General features: G+C 40.5%; 1 protein-coding gene across 1 annotated transcript in view; it reads right to left on the bottom strand.

Annotated features, from left to right (window-relative positions):
• LOC118210808 overlaps positions 1 to 16,570 on the bottom strand; it is a 184,840-nt gene that overhangs the window by 80,508 nt on the left and 87,762 nt on the right. The window contains exon 7 of the mRNA XM_035387255.1: positions 656 to 766. Coding sequence (XP_035243146.1) covers positions 656 to 766 — 111 coding nt within the window. The remainder of the gene's footprint in view (positions 1 to 655; positions 767 to 16,570) is intronic.

The raw sequence follows: 16,570 nt of genomic DNA, 5'->3' as shown, positions 1-16,570 counted from the left end.
ACTCATCCTCTTACTGCAGCTCTAACTCACAGCACATGGAAACAGAGCTTCCAGTTAAACTCATCCTCTTACTGCAGCTCTAACTCACAGCACATGGAGACAGAGCTTCCATTTAAACTCATCCTCTTACTGCAGCTCTAACTCACCGAACATGGAGACAGAGCTTCCAGTTAAACTCATCCTCTTACTGCAGCTCTAACTCACAGCACATGGAGACAGAGCTTCCATTTAAACTCATCCTCTTACTGCAGCTCTAACTCACCGAACATGGAGACAGAGCTTCCAGTTAAACTCATCCTCTTACTGCAGCTGTAACTCACAGCGCATGGAGACAGAGCTTCCAGTTAAACTCATCCTCTTACTGCAGCTCTAACTCACAGCACATGGAAACAGAGCTTCCAGTTAAACTCATCCTCTTACTGCAGCTCTAACTCACAGCACATGGAGACAGAGCTTCAATTTAAACCCATCACCTCTCTGCAGCTCTAACTCACAGCACAAGGAGACAGAGCTTTCAGTTAAACTCATCCTCTTACTGCAGCTCTAACTCACAGCACGACAGAAAGTGACATAATACCCCCACCTACACGTGAACGATACCAGCCAGATTGAAGTAGAATTAAACAGTAGTGTCAGTATGAACCTGTGTTATTACCTTGAATCAGCTGTGAATTCCCCTTTGAAGTTAACTGGACAATCCCTTGAACGATCACTCTTCATAGACAGACAGCTGGGTACAGGTGACCCTGCTCTTTCCACCGGGACCCTGTGATCAAATCATGGAGACAGAGCTTCCAGTTAAACTCATCCTCATGCTGCAGCTCTAACTCACAAAACATGGAGACAGAGCTTCCAGTAAAACTCATCTTCTTACTGCAGCTCTAACCTACAGCATATGGAGACAGAGCTTCCAGTGAAACTCATCCTCTTGCTGCAGCTCTAACTCACAGCACATGGAGACAGAGCTTCCAGTAAAACTCATCTTCTTACTGCAGCTCTAACCTACAGCATATGGAGACAGAGCTTCCAGTTAAACTCATCCTCATGCTGCAGCTCTAACTCACAAAACATGGAGACAGAACTTCCAGTTAAACTCATTCTCTTACTGCAGCTCTAACCAACAGCACATGGAGACAGAGCTTCAATTTAAACCCATCACCTCACTGCAGCTCTAACTCACAGCACATGGAGACAGAGCTTCCAGTTAAACTCATCCTCATACTGCAGCTCTAACTCACAGTCAAGGAGACAGAGCACCCAGTTAAACTCATTCTCTTACTGCAGCTTTAACTCACCGAACATGGAGACAGAGCTTCCAGTTAAACTCATCCTCATACTGCAGCTCTAACTCACAGTCATGGAGACAGAGCACCCAGTTAAACTCATTCTCTTATTGCAGCTTTAACTCACAGCACATGGAGACAGAGCTTCCAGTTAAACTCATCCTCATACTGCAGCTCTAACTCACAGCACATGGAGACAGAGCTTCCAGTTAAACTCATCCTCTCACTGCAGCTCTAACTCACAGCACATGGAGACAGAGCTTCCAGTTAAACTCATCTTCTTACAGCAGCTCTATCCAGAAGAATCTGTTTTACACATTGTGTACTGAACCATTTGCGCAGATTCTCTCTTGTACACACATATCTGAGTTAGAAACGAATGAGCGTTGCGCACAGGATGCACAAAGCAAGTTCTGTCAGGAAACTCAAATATTGCAGCTGACCAATCGGTCGGCTCCATTAACCTCATACTCACGCGTTTCCGCAATCATCCAATTGCATACACACAACACTCTTCTCTTACCCATCCAATCACAGGCACACATCACCAATGGAGTGCCTTTTTAAACCACCAATCAGACCTCTCAGTGCTGCTGCTTGCCTGCGCTGCTTGTGCCTGCTTCACTGCTGCTGCTCAGAACTGCACTCACCCTCCACCACCCCATCATCACCTGTTGTTTGGATCTGCTTCTACATACTGGGGGGTTTACTGGTATTCTTCCAGCTTAGTAGGGGAGATGTATTGTAATCCCTGTTAGACAAAGTTAGTGCACGCACTAATATCTAAAGCAGATTCATTCCCCGCCAAACCAAAAATATGTATTTACATATCCGTGTAAGTATTTTAATACGTTGTCCTTAACTGCATAAAACGTGGCTGCAGTTCCTTGTTGATTAATTAACATGAAATATGAAGCCACTCCTGTCCGAGCTGTGAACACACCATAATACACTCACCTACACCTGAATGTGACATAATACACCTACCTACACCTCAATGTGACATAATACACCCACCTACATCGGAAAGTGACATAATACACTCACTGACACCTGAATGTGATTGAATGATCACTCTTCATAGAAACACAGCTGGGTACAGGTGACCCTGCTCTTTCTACCTGAACCCTGTGAACAGAACATGGAGACAGAGCTTCCAGTTTAACTCATTCTCTTACTGCAGCTCTAACTCACATCACGTTAAATATCTGATTTGTGCATTCATACCTCTTTCTGTTAGTGCTGAGGGTATCTCCTTTGGTGTCTGGCTCTCCTGAGTGACTCATTTTAGAAACAGCGCCCCCTATCGCAGGAGACTGGAACACATCAGATCAGTTTACACCATGTGGATTCTATCCCAAACTAGCCAACCTGTAAAGACACAAAATGAGAACACACTGAACACATAAACATAAGTGGTAAACTCTATATTGATTGTACAACTTGAGAAATATTTTTTGTTAACGATTCAATGGAATTCAATGGAATCGGTCAAAATTGCACAATTCTCAGCTTATACATTTATTTCCAGAAAATAAGTGTCACAATTATTGCCCCCTCCACCCCTTATTCAGAACTTTGTTCACCCTCCCCTTGCAGGGATAATGGCACTGAGTCTTTATGAATAACATCTTATAAGACTGGAGAACACACTGGGAGGGATCTCAGACCCTTCCTCCATCCAGATCCTTAACATCTTTTGATCTTTGCTAAAGAACTGTCCTGTTCAATTAAAACTGCAGGTTTCCAATGGAGTTCAAGTCTGGAGACTGTACCCATTGCAAAATGTGGCTTATGTGGTTAATTAATCATTTATTTGTGAATAGTCATGTGTGCTTGAGGTCACTGTTTTGCTAGAAGATCCACTAGTGGCTTTCAGTCTGCTGGCAGAGGCAACCAGGTTTCTGGCTAAAATGTCCTGGTACCTGTGTAGAGTTCATGATGCTGTTGTTTTTAACAAGGGCCCAAGGATCAGTGGAAGCAGAACAGCCCCGTAACATTAAAGATCCACCGCTGTATTTACCAGTATATATGAGGCCTGTTTCTGTATACACATCCCTAAATCAACACCAAACCCATATCCTTTGTATTATATACCGGCAACTTTATTATGTACACCCGCTCATTAATGCAAATAGCCTACTCCACCAAACAGCAAATCATGTGGCTACAATTCAATATATAAACTATGCAGACATAGTGAAGATGTTTAGTTTTTTGTTTGAGCAAATATTGTAATGGACAAGATGTGTGATCTAAGTGACTTTGACTGTGGCATGACTGTCGGTGCCAGACGTAGTGGTTCCACCATCACAGAAACAGCTGCCCTCCTGGGATCTTCATGCAATACAGTCTCTAGAGTTTACAGAGAATGGTGCAATGAACAATGTAGTATAATGGGTAAGGAACTAGTCTTATAGCCTAAAGATCACAGGTTTGATTCTAGGGTACAAAACTGCCATTGTATCCTTGAGCAAGTTACCTAACCAGCATTGCTTCAGTATATATCTGACTGTATAAATGGATGCAATGTAAAAGTTGTGTAAGTCACTCTGGATAAGAGTGTCTGCTAAATGCCTGTAATGTAATGTAATTGTAGGGTGGAGGACTAAATTAGGGCTGCCACCAGGGGGCGCTGCCCCGTTCTGGTACAGTAACTGTTGTCGGGTACCCTCTTGGGCCATGTGAGATCAAGATCAAGCCATAACTGTTTTAATTCTGAAAGGTAGGAAGCAGAAATCTCTCCCTCAAAACAGTTTTATACCTTGATTAATGTTACCCATCCATGTAATTTGTTCATGAAATATGGAAGATAATGTTTGATGTTCATTATATGTTACTATTTGCTGTCAATGATTGACATAAAGTATGCAGTGTTCATCTTTAATTATGGCACTGGTGTGACTAGTAGCTATTTATTTCGCTATTGAAAATGAATGAAGTGCACAACTAATTTGGTTGTGGATTAAATGTTGATTGTATTTGCTACTACTTAGTGTTTTACTAGCTATATTCTTTTATTTCTTGCCATATGTTTATTAGACTTTAACTACTTATTTTATGCAAATTGAACTAATGTGAAGTATGTGTGCTACGCTAGCGATATGTAGCTGCAGTGTAGTGTAGTTGGCCATGTAACTAATTCAGCCATAACTGTTTTAATTCAGAAAAGCTGGATGTGTGAGACTGACTGCATGCTGCTGTTTCAACTGCTTCATCTGCCACCAAATAAACAACACTGCTGTGTTTCAACCGCAACCACAAACTCTCCCTATACTCCTTTTCTTCCACCAAGACCCACACATAAAACGACACAACGCAGACTTTACGGTCAGGGTTATTCGTGGAAGGGATGAAAAGCATAAGGACACAGTAAAATAGGGTTACACAATGATGTCATCTCATTTAACAGTAGATGAGACAATGTCATTTTGAAAATGCTAGATTTTTGGGTTTGACTGACTTCTCCCAGTAAAACATTTACTTTGCATTGCAGGCATTTAGCAGACACTCTTATCCAGGGCGACTTAAACAAGTTTTTATTTAGCATAGTATTTTACATTGCATCCACACAGCTGGATATATACTGAAGCAATACAGGTTGGGTACTTAGCTCAAGGGTACAAAGGCAGTGTCCTACCTGGGAATCGAACCTGCGACCTGTAGGTTACAAGACCAGCTCCATACCTATTAGAATGGACAAGATGTGTGATCTAAGCGACTTTGACTGTGCCAGATGGATGGTGCCAGATGTGGTGGTTCTAGCATCACAGAAACAGCTGTCCTCCTGGGATTTTCATGCAGTACAGTCTCTAGAGTTCACAGAGAATGGTGTGATAAACAAAAAACACCTTGTTAATGAGAGATCAGAGGAGAATGGGCAGACTAGTTCAAGCTAACAGAAAGGCCACAAATGAAATAGGCTAACAACTATGCTTAGCCAAAGAGCTCTAATGTCATCTCTCCGGACCACAGTAGATGAAAGGAGACAATTTAGATTCTTGAAACTGTTGATTACTCCCAGTAAAACCATTTTTCCTGAAACCATTCCAAATAGCGTTTAGGCATGGAGGTAACATCTAATTTTGGAGCATCTAAGGTAGCAATTAATTGTAGATTTGGAAACTTGGTGACCCCCGATGCAACTAAGTTCTGTCATTCTCCAACTGTGGCCACTGGATTGTTCTTTGCTCCCTGAACCATCTACCTCACTGTGCATGGGGCTAAGATACACTAGCACCCTCTACTGGACAGGTTTAACTCTACTCCAGTGGTTTTAAAATTATTAATATTTGGTCTCACAGTATTAAGTCATATATTTCTTTCTTTGTTTAGTTTTTGACCCATTGCCTTATTTTTGAATTTCAACAACCATTTTTTTCTTCATTTGTGAGTTTGTTGCTTTTGATGAAAAATGGATTTTATAAGTGTGTTGCCTCAGTTTTATACTCCAGAGAAGTAGCAAGCCATGGAAGAGCATGACACTGTTCCTCAGGCCTGAGATCAGCTTAATGTCTTATATACATTCTGGTGTAGATCAGCTTCATGTCAAATATTGGGATGCCAGGTATGCCATCCCGCCAAGTTACGCCTTGGCGGGGGCATGCCCCATACCTATACAGCACCGAGAGTTTGGCACTTTTCAGGGTTCCCCACAGAAATAACCATAGCCACAGACACTCAGCCCTTAAAAACATTCAATTCTGCACATTCTCACCCCATTTCAGCAGACAGAATTCATAAACAACTTCACATGTCCACACAATAAAGCCCCAAATTAAGGGGATTTTGCGTTTTCTCCTTGCCTCACCGAAATTACGTAAGATGTATTCCAAAGCAATGCTACCCAATATTTCCTCAATTCTTTCAAGTCACTTGGCCCTGTGTTTTGTAATCTTACCATTTTATAATGTCATGCAAACTTTGTGCCAGATCAAAGTGTCAAATATTTCGAATTGCCTCATGGAACACATTGAAATTCATGTACAAAACTGCTGCTGAGTAACTACAGGAAGCATATTTCTCCAGAAAACATATGTTTATACTTACTTCTGAACTGAATTTCAGTAAATGTACAAGTTATTGTATATTTGCTACGTACAAGAAGTACTGCATGTAAAATACATATTGTGTCAGGGTTCTGTTGTCTTCTGTTGTCTTCCCCCTTGTTGTTCTCTGTTGGGCCGCCAGATGGCGGTACCTCTGTTTTGTGTTCAGTTGATTGTTTTATTGTTTCTCGTTATCTAATTATTAGTTGCGTTTTGTCTCGTGTTCCCCTCCCTCTCTGTGGCTTGATTGTTCATCGTGCCCTCCTGTGTCTCGTCTCCGTCTTTCTATTTAAGTCTCCCTCTCCCCAACTCAGGCGCTGGAATCTTTTGCTTTGGTTTGGTTTGTTTGCTTTGCTACCTGTTTGTACCGGTTCCTGCCTGATTCCTGTTCACCTGTTGCTTGTCTGCCTGTGCCCTGCCTGCCCTGTTTTCCCTCGTTTTTGGGTTTTTGTATTTTTTGTTTTTTCTTGTGAATTTTTGAAGATTTTCGTTTGTAAGTTTCGCCCTGCGAGTCCCTTTGTTCCCTGTTAGTTTATTAAAGTCTTTGTTTTCCCATTTTTGGACTTCTGTTTTACTCTGCGTTTGGGTCCATCCCCGCACCCACCCTGACATATTGTACATACATGCATAGAGAACTTTATCCCCATGGGGACATTTCCCTGGCAGCATCTTACATTCACATTTACGAACACACTTATACCAAGAAACATACTATCATTCACGCAACAGAAAGGCTGGGCAGCGAAATACATACATACCAATACAAATTGGACACATACACACCTATTCAATCAATCTTGACTGTGAGAAAGCCCTCCACACATGTTTGGCCTGCCCATGTAATGCAAGCTTATACACACAGGGCCAAGTGACTTGAAACAATTCAGAACTGCTGAGAAAACCCCTCATATTACTGCCAAAGGCTTACAGGATGACCTTTTGAAAGCTGGAACAAAAGTATAAGTACAGACGATAAGAAGGATATTGAACAAGCAAGGCCTTCATGGCCGGACACCTCGCCGCACTCCATTCTTAACCAGTGGAGTGATGAGACAAAACTGGAAATTTTTTAGACCCATGGATAAGCAGTATGTCTGGCACAAGAAAGGTGCAGCTTATGACAAGAAGAACACCATCCCCACAGTCAAGTATGGAGATGGGTCAGTCCTTCTGTGGGGGTGTTTTGCTGCTTCTGGTACTGGCAATCTTCAGTGTGTGACTGGCATCATGGATTCCTTGAAATACCAGGCCATTCTGGAGAAGAATGCTATGTCCTCAGTGCATAAGCTGAAGCTTGATGATCATTGGACTTTCCAGCAAGACAATGATCCCAAGCATACATCCAAGTCAACCAAAGCTTGGTTCAGGGAACAATCTTGGAATGTCCTTGACTGGCCTTCTCAGTCCCCAGATTTAAATCCCACTGAAAATCTTTGGTGGGATTTGAAGAAAGCAGTGGCATCTCGAAAACCAAAGAATATCAGTGAACATTAAGCATTTGCACAGAAAGAATGGGCCAAGATTCCAAAAGAGAGGTGTCAGAGGCTTGTGAGGGGGTTGAATAATTTGGTCATTGATTTTTATGGAGAGAATTTCATTTTTTCCTTATAAAAAATAGTAAACTCAGCTGTATGTTTTCAAAATCACTTGAACATGTTCTAATAAACATGTATTTCTGTTCACAAAGGCCTTAGTTGATACATTGTCACGAAATTTTATTCACATCACAAAGACATCGTATGGGTTAGAGGGTCTGAATAATTTTGTTTGCAACTGCATATATATATGTATGTGTGTGTGTGTGTGTGTGTGTGTGTGTGTGTGTGCGCGTGCGTGCGTGCGTGTATGTGTGTATGTATGTGTGTATGTGCATGTTTCATTAGTTATTTTTTTCTTGTTCCCCTCCTCGTACACCCCTATTTGTTAAATGAAATGAATATTAGAACCAGCTATCATGCTTATGTCTGACCAGGTATTAATTGTATTTGGTTTTTTTGTCTTTCCTCCCCATTTTCATTGTTTTCATTCACTCCCTCATTTATTTATGTATATTTCTTTGAATATATATTAGGGTGCATCAGACACCCCTATGGTAAGCAATTGAATTAGGTCCTCAAATAGGCTACTCTATAACATGGATTCTCAAATTTGGACCACAAATCCAGCCCTAGTTTTCTTTCCCCCAGGTAATTAACAGAACAATTTATGCTACTTTGTGCCAGACTGCATTCACATGTGACTCCCAGGTAAACGGAGGGTGGAAAACAAGCAGTTCTTGGATATGGAGGCCTGCGATTAGAATAACAGTACACTAGAACCACACCAGAAACCCATGATTTGGGATGGCAGATATGCCATCCTGCCAAGTTACGCCTTGGCAGGGCAGCATGCCCTATACCGGTACAGCACCAAGAGTTTGGCACTCTTCAGGGTTCCCCACAGAAATAACCACAACAGCCACAGACACTCAGCCCTTAAAAACATTCAATTCTGTACATTCTCACCTCATTTCAACAGACTGAATTGATAAACAACTTCACATGTCCACACAATAAAGCCCCAAACTAAAGGGGTTTTCCTTCTTCTTCTTCTTCTTCTTCTTCTTCTTCCTGCCGCCTATCCCACAAACAAAATGTCTCCCTATTGGACATTTTACCGACACCAGCCAATCCTTCACCTACACGAGCCAATCAAAATCTCGCATACACATGCAAAATAGCCATATCTTTTTAGTCTGAAACATTTCTGGTCTTAACAACAAGTCTGTTCATGGCCTAGTGGTCAAAGTTAGAGCCTATAGACCATGAAGCTGCTGGCTCAAACCCAGCCAGGATCACATTTCTTTAACCTGGTTTTTTCCTCACTAATAATTGTCTATTGCTTTTGCACCACATCTACCCGGCATTCACCGCATGTATACACTGCATTATGACGTACCATCTGCACGTCGTCCAGTTAACCGGCTACAATATCGACAGGCTATATGGATTACGCCGGAGCTCAGCAGTGCTTACTGGCCTGTGTTCTTTAACCCTCCTGTTCTGTTCATTTTTCAGGTACAGCAAAAATGTTCCCGGGTCAATGTGACCCGGTGCATGTTTAAACATCCAAAAGTTGTCAGAAACCAAAAAATCCTAATAAACATTGTTTGGGTACCTAATTACTAACAATTCCATCAAAATTTCTTTTTTCTGTATATTGGAAAAACCTAGATATAAAATGCACTAGTTTTATATAACATTTAATTTTAAATTTGTTTTACATTTTTAAACATTTTTTTTTTCATCACACATTTAACATTGCTATCTGTTATTAACTTGGTACCTCCCCATTGAAAGATCCAACTGACATAAGTGAGATGAAACACACTCATCAACTGATCTTTGAGAGGAATGTGTTTACTACATTTTTTCCACAGGAACAAATAATGAAATGATGAGATATAGATGAGTCCTAACCACCCTCACCCCTTTTTTTTTAAAAGGCAAAAATAGTGAAAGCAAAACTGAAACAGAAGAGAATTGGGAATCCAACTCGCATGACAAGATTCAAGTAGAATTACACATGATTTACAGAAACCTGGTCTGCCATAAAGGATAACTTAGAATATTCTGACAAGAACCACATTATTTCACAGAGACACGTAGTGAACTGATGAGAGTTAGACAAGGAGTCCTAACCTCCCCAACCGTCCCTCTCCTTTTCCCCACCATGCCCCCGTAGTATATATTTTTAACACCTGTATCCTCCTAGTGGACAGGCAACACTAGGGGGATGATTGTATCTGGCAAAACATTTGTTAGGGGAAATAACTGGGCATGACTGGACTGTTACAACAAATAAAAACAAAGCTGAAACAGAAAAATACTAGGAACCCAAAAGGGTTCAAATCAAGTACAATTACAAATGAATTACAGAAACATTGTGTATCATACAGTAAACAATTACTTTTAGAAAACTGTAATGGTATATCTTTTATTTACATCTCTAAGTACAATAATATTGTCAATATTAATCACAAAATAACCAATGCCAAAACAAATTTGTGCCATATTTCTGTTTGATTTCTCCTGGAGTAAGTTTTTGTCATGTGAAAACAAATGTATTCACAATTACAGGTATATTAGTCTTATTTTATCTTAAACAATTTTAAACATTTGTGTTAAAACCCTCTCTGTTGACCTGCAACACATGACCATTACTTAATGAAAGGAAACAGCAAAGGAGAAGAAAAACAGGTGATGGATCAGCTGAAAGGGAGGAGTCAGCAGCTGAAAGCGTCACTGTGGTTTGTGCAGTTTTGTGGTTCACAGGAACCCCCCCCCCCCCCCCCATTAAATAAAGCCCAAAATAGTAAAGCAAGACTGAAACAGAAGAAAACCGGAAATCTAACTCACATGATAGGATTCAATACAAGTAGAATTGCACATGAATTACAGAAACCTGGTCTGCCATGAACTATAACTTACAACTTAGAACTAGCACCTATATCCTCCTAGCGGACAAGGGGCACTAGGGGATGATTATATCTGTCAAAACATTTGCTAGGGGACATACCTGGACATGACTGGACAGTTACAACAAATAAAAGCAAAGCTGAAACAGAAAAATACTAGGAACCCAAAAGGGTTCAAATCAAGTACAATTACAAATGGATTACAGGAGTATCGTGTATCATACAGTAAAAAATTACTTTTAAAATACTGAAAACTGTAATGGTATATCTTTTATTTATATCTCTAGTAATACGAAGTACAATAATATTGCCAATATTAAATACAAAATAACCAATGCCAAAACAAATTCATGCCATGTTTCTGTTTGATTTCTCCTGGAGTAAGAGTTTTTGTCTCATGTGAAAAAGCGCATCTAAAATTACAAGCATATCATTAAACTTATTTTCGCTTGTTAAACATTTGTATGAAAACCCTCTGCATTGACCAGCGACACATGGCCATTACTTTATGAAAGGGCGACAGCAAAGGAGAAGAAAGAACAGGTGATGGATCAGTCGGCTCCAACTGCGGTTTGTGTACATGACATGCCATTGTAAACACAAAAGGGAATAGGATTTGTCTGTAATTTACACGGTCATATGAAGAACAGCTGCAGACTTACCGAGGCCTCTCTCCTCCGGAATTCACCAAAAAAGTGTTTCCTCCTCCCTTATGGTATTGACCAGAGCTGTACATCATTATCAACGTGTTTTCATCGGTGGAAAGAATGGCTGTTTCATGTACAAAGCAGTACTTCAGAGAATTGAGATTTGGGGTTTATGTCTATTTGGCCATTTTGCACAGGAAAACTAGAAAGTCAAAGTCAAGTAACGCTAAAATAATTTTTTAAAAGTCAGCAAACCAACTTGCATGAGACAGGGCACAAAATAACTAAAAAGCACTCCTATTAAAATAAACTAATGTTTACAGTGGTATGTCTTGACATTACAAGAGATGTAAATAAAAATATGTGACAGTGGTTTCTGGGGCGTGGGGATCTCAATGAAACAGAGCAACATCGACAACACAGACACAGATCTTCAGATATGAGATTAAAAGCCAGTTTGTCAGCAACCGGTTGGTACTAGTTCCTGAGATCACGTCTGCCAATAAAGGCACATAGATTTCAGAAAATTCCATTCACCCTCATGGCCTTTTACTAAGGAACACAGCTAATCTGATATAAAATTGCTGCCAAAATAGAAAAACAACAGCAGGCTGATACAGTATCATTCAGGACTTACATGGGCATCTCTGTTTTGAATATATGGGACATCAGGGATGTCCAATCTTATCAGAAAAGTGCCAGTCTCGGTGTAGGTTTCTGTTTTAGCCCAACCCTACAACACTTGATTCAACTGATTTATTTATCACGCTCTTCAATCTAGACCTTGATGAGTAGAACCATGCTGTCTTAATGCATGGTTCTACTCATCATTAATTCCCTTTATGAAAGGAAAACAGTGCAATGGTGTTATTCACCTCTCACAGATCATGGTTTCATTAGGATAATTCACTCGTTTTTCATAAAAAATACATGTTCAAACTCTTTTTTCTGTATATTGGAAAAACCTAGATATAAAATACACTAGTTTTATATAACATTTAATTTTAAATTTGTTTTACATTTTTAAACATTTTTTTTTTTCATGGGGTGATGTTGCTAAATAGAGATCAGACACCTCTTCTGTTCAGGGTCAAATTGACCCGTTCACTTAAAATCAAGCCAAATGAATCATAAGGATTTTTATTGAAAGTAATCTTTATTTATGCAATGTTTAGAATGTTTAGAACCAGAAATTAACAAAAATGAACAAGAGATGAGCAATATGAACGAGGCGTGTGTGTGTGTGTGCGTGTGTATCTGTGTATCTACACAGCACGAGGGACAAGTCGTCACGGTATGCTTAGTGCAAATGAATTTTGCACGTCGCACATGTTGTGCTCATCTTGACTTCATGCAGACCTGGCACCTTTTCAACTTCCTTCTTCCCCCAGCAGCAACCTAGAAAGATGAGGGAGATGATTACTATGTCTTTTTGCTGATCCCGATCCCCTGACACACACACACACACACACACACTTACTTACCTCAGGCACTGGTGTACTAGGTGCAGCCCTCTCCTGGATCTCCCTCACTGTGGCTGCAGTGGCTGGGGTCCTTGTGCTGCCTCTGTTGTATATGCGGTACCACGAGTGCCTTCCCCAGCTTCTCGTGGAAGATGCTCCTCTTGTACAGCTTTGACACATTCCACTCAGGAAAAATCTCTGTCCAGATGATGAACGCATTGTAGGCCGATACATCAATTATGTTATAAAAAATGCCTAAAGGCCAGCGCGCAGTCATTCACTTGGTGCTGTAGGACCCCGTTACTTTGTCCAAGTTGTTCCAGCCCCCCTTCAGTGGCATTGTAATCTAGGATCATGCTTGGTTTCTGGTCCTCTCTGGTGCTGATTTCGGCATTTTTATGGAGAGTGCTCATGAGACACTAGGGCTGTGGTGTCTGTGAAGACGAACTTGGACAATTGAAGGGCCCTATACTTGATCACCAACAGTTCGGCATATCTGCACTTTCTCGCACTTTACAGGTGAGGTAGGGATAATGGATAATAAGGAGAAAGAGTGTATGTATGTGTGTATTTGTGTGTGTTAGATTGGGGTGAAATGTGTGTGTGTGTGTGTGTATTGGCATGTATTACTATCTTTGTGAGAACCAAATGTCCCCAAAAGGATAGAAGGATGAGGAAAATTACGCAAGGTGGGGACCTTTTGCTGGTCCCCACAAGTTCAAGAGGCTGTTTTAGGGTTAGGACTTAGGGTTAGGCATGTATTGGTTGGGGTTAGGGTTAGGGTTAGAGGTTATGGAATGAATGTAAGTCAATGGGAAGTCCTCACAAGTATAGCAATACAAACATGTATGTGTGTGTCTGTGTGTGCGTGTGTGCATGCGGGTGTGTGTGTGTGTGTGATTGGGGTGAAATATGGTGGGAGGGAGTAGGAAATACCTTATGTCTCACATCTGCAAAGAAAGAAATGGTCTAAATTTGACACTTCTGACCCCTTTTAGCCTCCACTTTCACTGTCGGGTCAAATGGACCCGAACAGTATCTCTGTGATATAAACATGCAGTGGGGGTTTGCAAATACATGAAATGAACCATTTTCATTTCAAATTTTGATTACACTAATTAAGGCCAGTAGAAGAAGTTTCATACTGAAAAAATACTTTTAAGTATTTTTCCTAGATTTTCAAACTTTAAAAAGGGTCAATTTGACCCGCAACATAACAGGAGGGTTAAAACCATGGACAGGTTTTACCATGACATTTCACGCATTGAATAGTTATGTCGTGGGGGCGTACTGCCAAAGTTACGCACTGAAAGCCAGAAATCGAAGAATCTAATCCCGTCTCGCCCTCAGGAAGATATTTTGATATTTTACACTAACATTTTCTTACACTTATATTTGCTTTACCAAAAGTCACTCACGGCCAGCCATATGCATTTCATGACGACAAATGTATTGATTTTCTTAAAAAGTTACACCAGCTGACCACTGTGCCATTTCTACTATCGTTCTTCACTTGGCTACTGTAGAAAACGTTCTTATCAGCAAACGCCACATTTCTACATTTATGTTACCTCGCTCTGTTCTCTATCTACCCACATACAAACAATTAGGCTACTACGTATGTACTGTCTGCAACTCCCCATTAAAACATTACATTTCAACTCATGACTCAATCATAATTACAACTACTAGTATTCAACATGAGAACAGCACATCAGGGCAATAGATTCCCTGTACATAATCACACGTTACTTCACCCACTACTTTCACGAGGGATTGCTTATACCGTTCAATAAGGAAAAGCAAATTGCTCATGGTCACTTCATTTACTTTGCACTATAGTCTGTCATCATGGCAAACTTCACCTACACGCCCATTCTTCTAAAAAAAATATTTTTTCAACTAGTCAATTTCATCATTTCTCCTCATTTCTCTCGTACTATTGTTATTTTATCATATGCAAAGATTGCTGGGACATATGCGTCTGCTCCTATTCCCCCCTATCAGGTGTTCCGGTTCTACTACTTCCAATTCTCACATAAGGTCACTGATCTACCTTAGAAAAACAGCGAAGAGGACTCCTACCTGCAGATAAGCCTATCAAACTGCCTTATAAACCTTACAAACACTAAAAGTGCATCTTGACGATATAACAGAAAACAGAGCAGGACAGAAGGGTACACAAGTTGCGACCCAGGGAGCTCTAATTCTACGGGCTTGCTGATAATTTTTTCAATCAAGGCTCGTAGGATGGCTGTTAAATCCGTGAGTACATACACTGGGCATATTTCAGCTGCGTTTCTCACACTCACAGCCAGTGTTTTACATATATAGCAAAGTGAAAGTGCTCAACGGTACACGCTCATCAGACTGTACAAATTCACACAAGGATAGCCATAATCCACAACCGTTTCTTAAAGGGTTACTTCGCATTTCTCACTTTCTCATAACAAAGACTTTGCAAAAAGAAATGATATCGCATAAAAAACACGTTTTCAACATACAAAAATACCAAGTTACTCACACATACAAGACATACACTGTCTATAACTTATTCATTCGAACTGGCAAAATCTAGGCCTGTCATTAAAAGTATTGATATCAAAATGACGCCAAGTTACACTGTACTACAAACGATATAGGCTACCTTGCCTCACCGAAATTACATAAACTGTATTCCAAAGCAATGCTACCCAATGTTTCCTCAATTGATTCAAGTCACTTGGCCCTGTGTGCATAAGCATACACACAGGATATGATCATATCTCACATGGTAATATTATCACAAACTATTTACAAAATACTGAATTAAACAAAAACTTTTTAAAAATTATTTTTAAATGACTTTTGGTCCAAAATGGAATATAAAAAAAGAAGAAGCCAATTGCACCCAGACCGCCATTTTCTTGTCAGATTTCTGTTTTGCTGAATTAGGCGTGTTAATGCGATTATACTAGAAGACTCCCGTTCCTCCCCATACCTCTTCACCTTTAGTTTATATTCTCTCCATCCCACTCCACAACAGGCTACTTACTCTGTTCTTTTTTCAGTTTTATTCCTTCTTTTACTCCCTTTTCTTTCTCGTCCATCTTTAAAATAGCATTTGAGTTTGAAACACTCTCAGAGTTGTACTTTTGCACTTTCACATTCCAACTGATTATCAGATCGTTTGCATGCTTGTGCTTGTACGGAACTCAGGAACCCGTACTCCCCCAGGCCACTCCCTGGACACGCCCCTGGGTTAGGGCTCTGGCTCCTGACTAATTTGTGCAGGTGTGGCGTGGCTTTCAGCTGGACTGTATTAAGTTCCCAGAACTCAAACTGTAACGTGCAATCCGTGAGATTTTGACAGACGAACCTCACCACAACATTCTATCACTACTGGGTGTGTGTTAATCCTGGAGTGTATTTAGTTTATTTCTGTAGGCTTGTGTACGGTCCAGGCTGACATAGCAGTTTAAAGTTGCTTTTTAAATGTGATTGTCACATGCCGTGACCAACCTGGTAGCGATGTTGCAGCGTTTCCAGCTGCTAACCTGAAGAAGCAACAGGCACACGTGTTGTTTGCAGCCTTACGTCATCGAGCTGTTCTGGTTACACAAAAGAGACTGATTTCCTTCTTTGAGTTTTCGTCTCTGCATTTCACTCAACTTCCCAGCATCCTTCCCTACTC

Source organism: Anguilla anguilla, chromosome 13 (assembly GCF_013347855.1).
Source record: "Anguilla anguilla isolate fAngAng1 chromosome 13, fAngAng1.pri, whole genome shotgun sequence".
In the NCBI taxonomy this organism is placed as follows: domain Eukaryota; kingdom Metazoa; phylum Chordata; class Actinopteri; order Anguilliformes; family Anguillidae; genus Anguilla; species Anguilla anguilla.
This window is presented reverse-complemented; position numbering and strand designations above follow the sequence as displayed.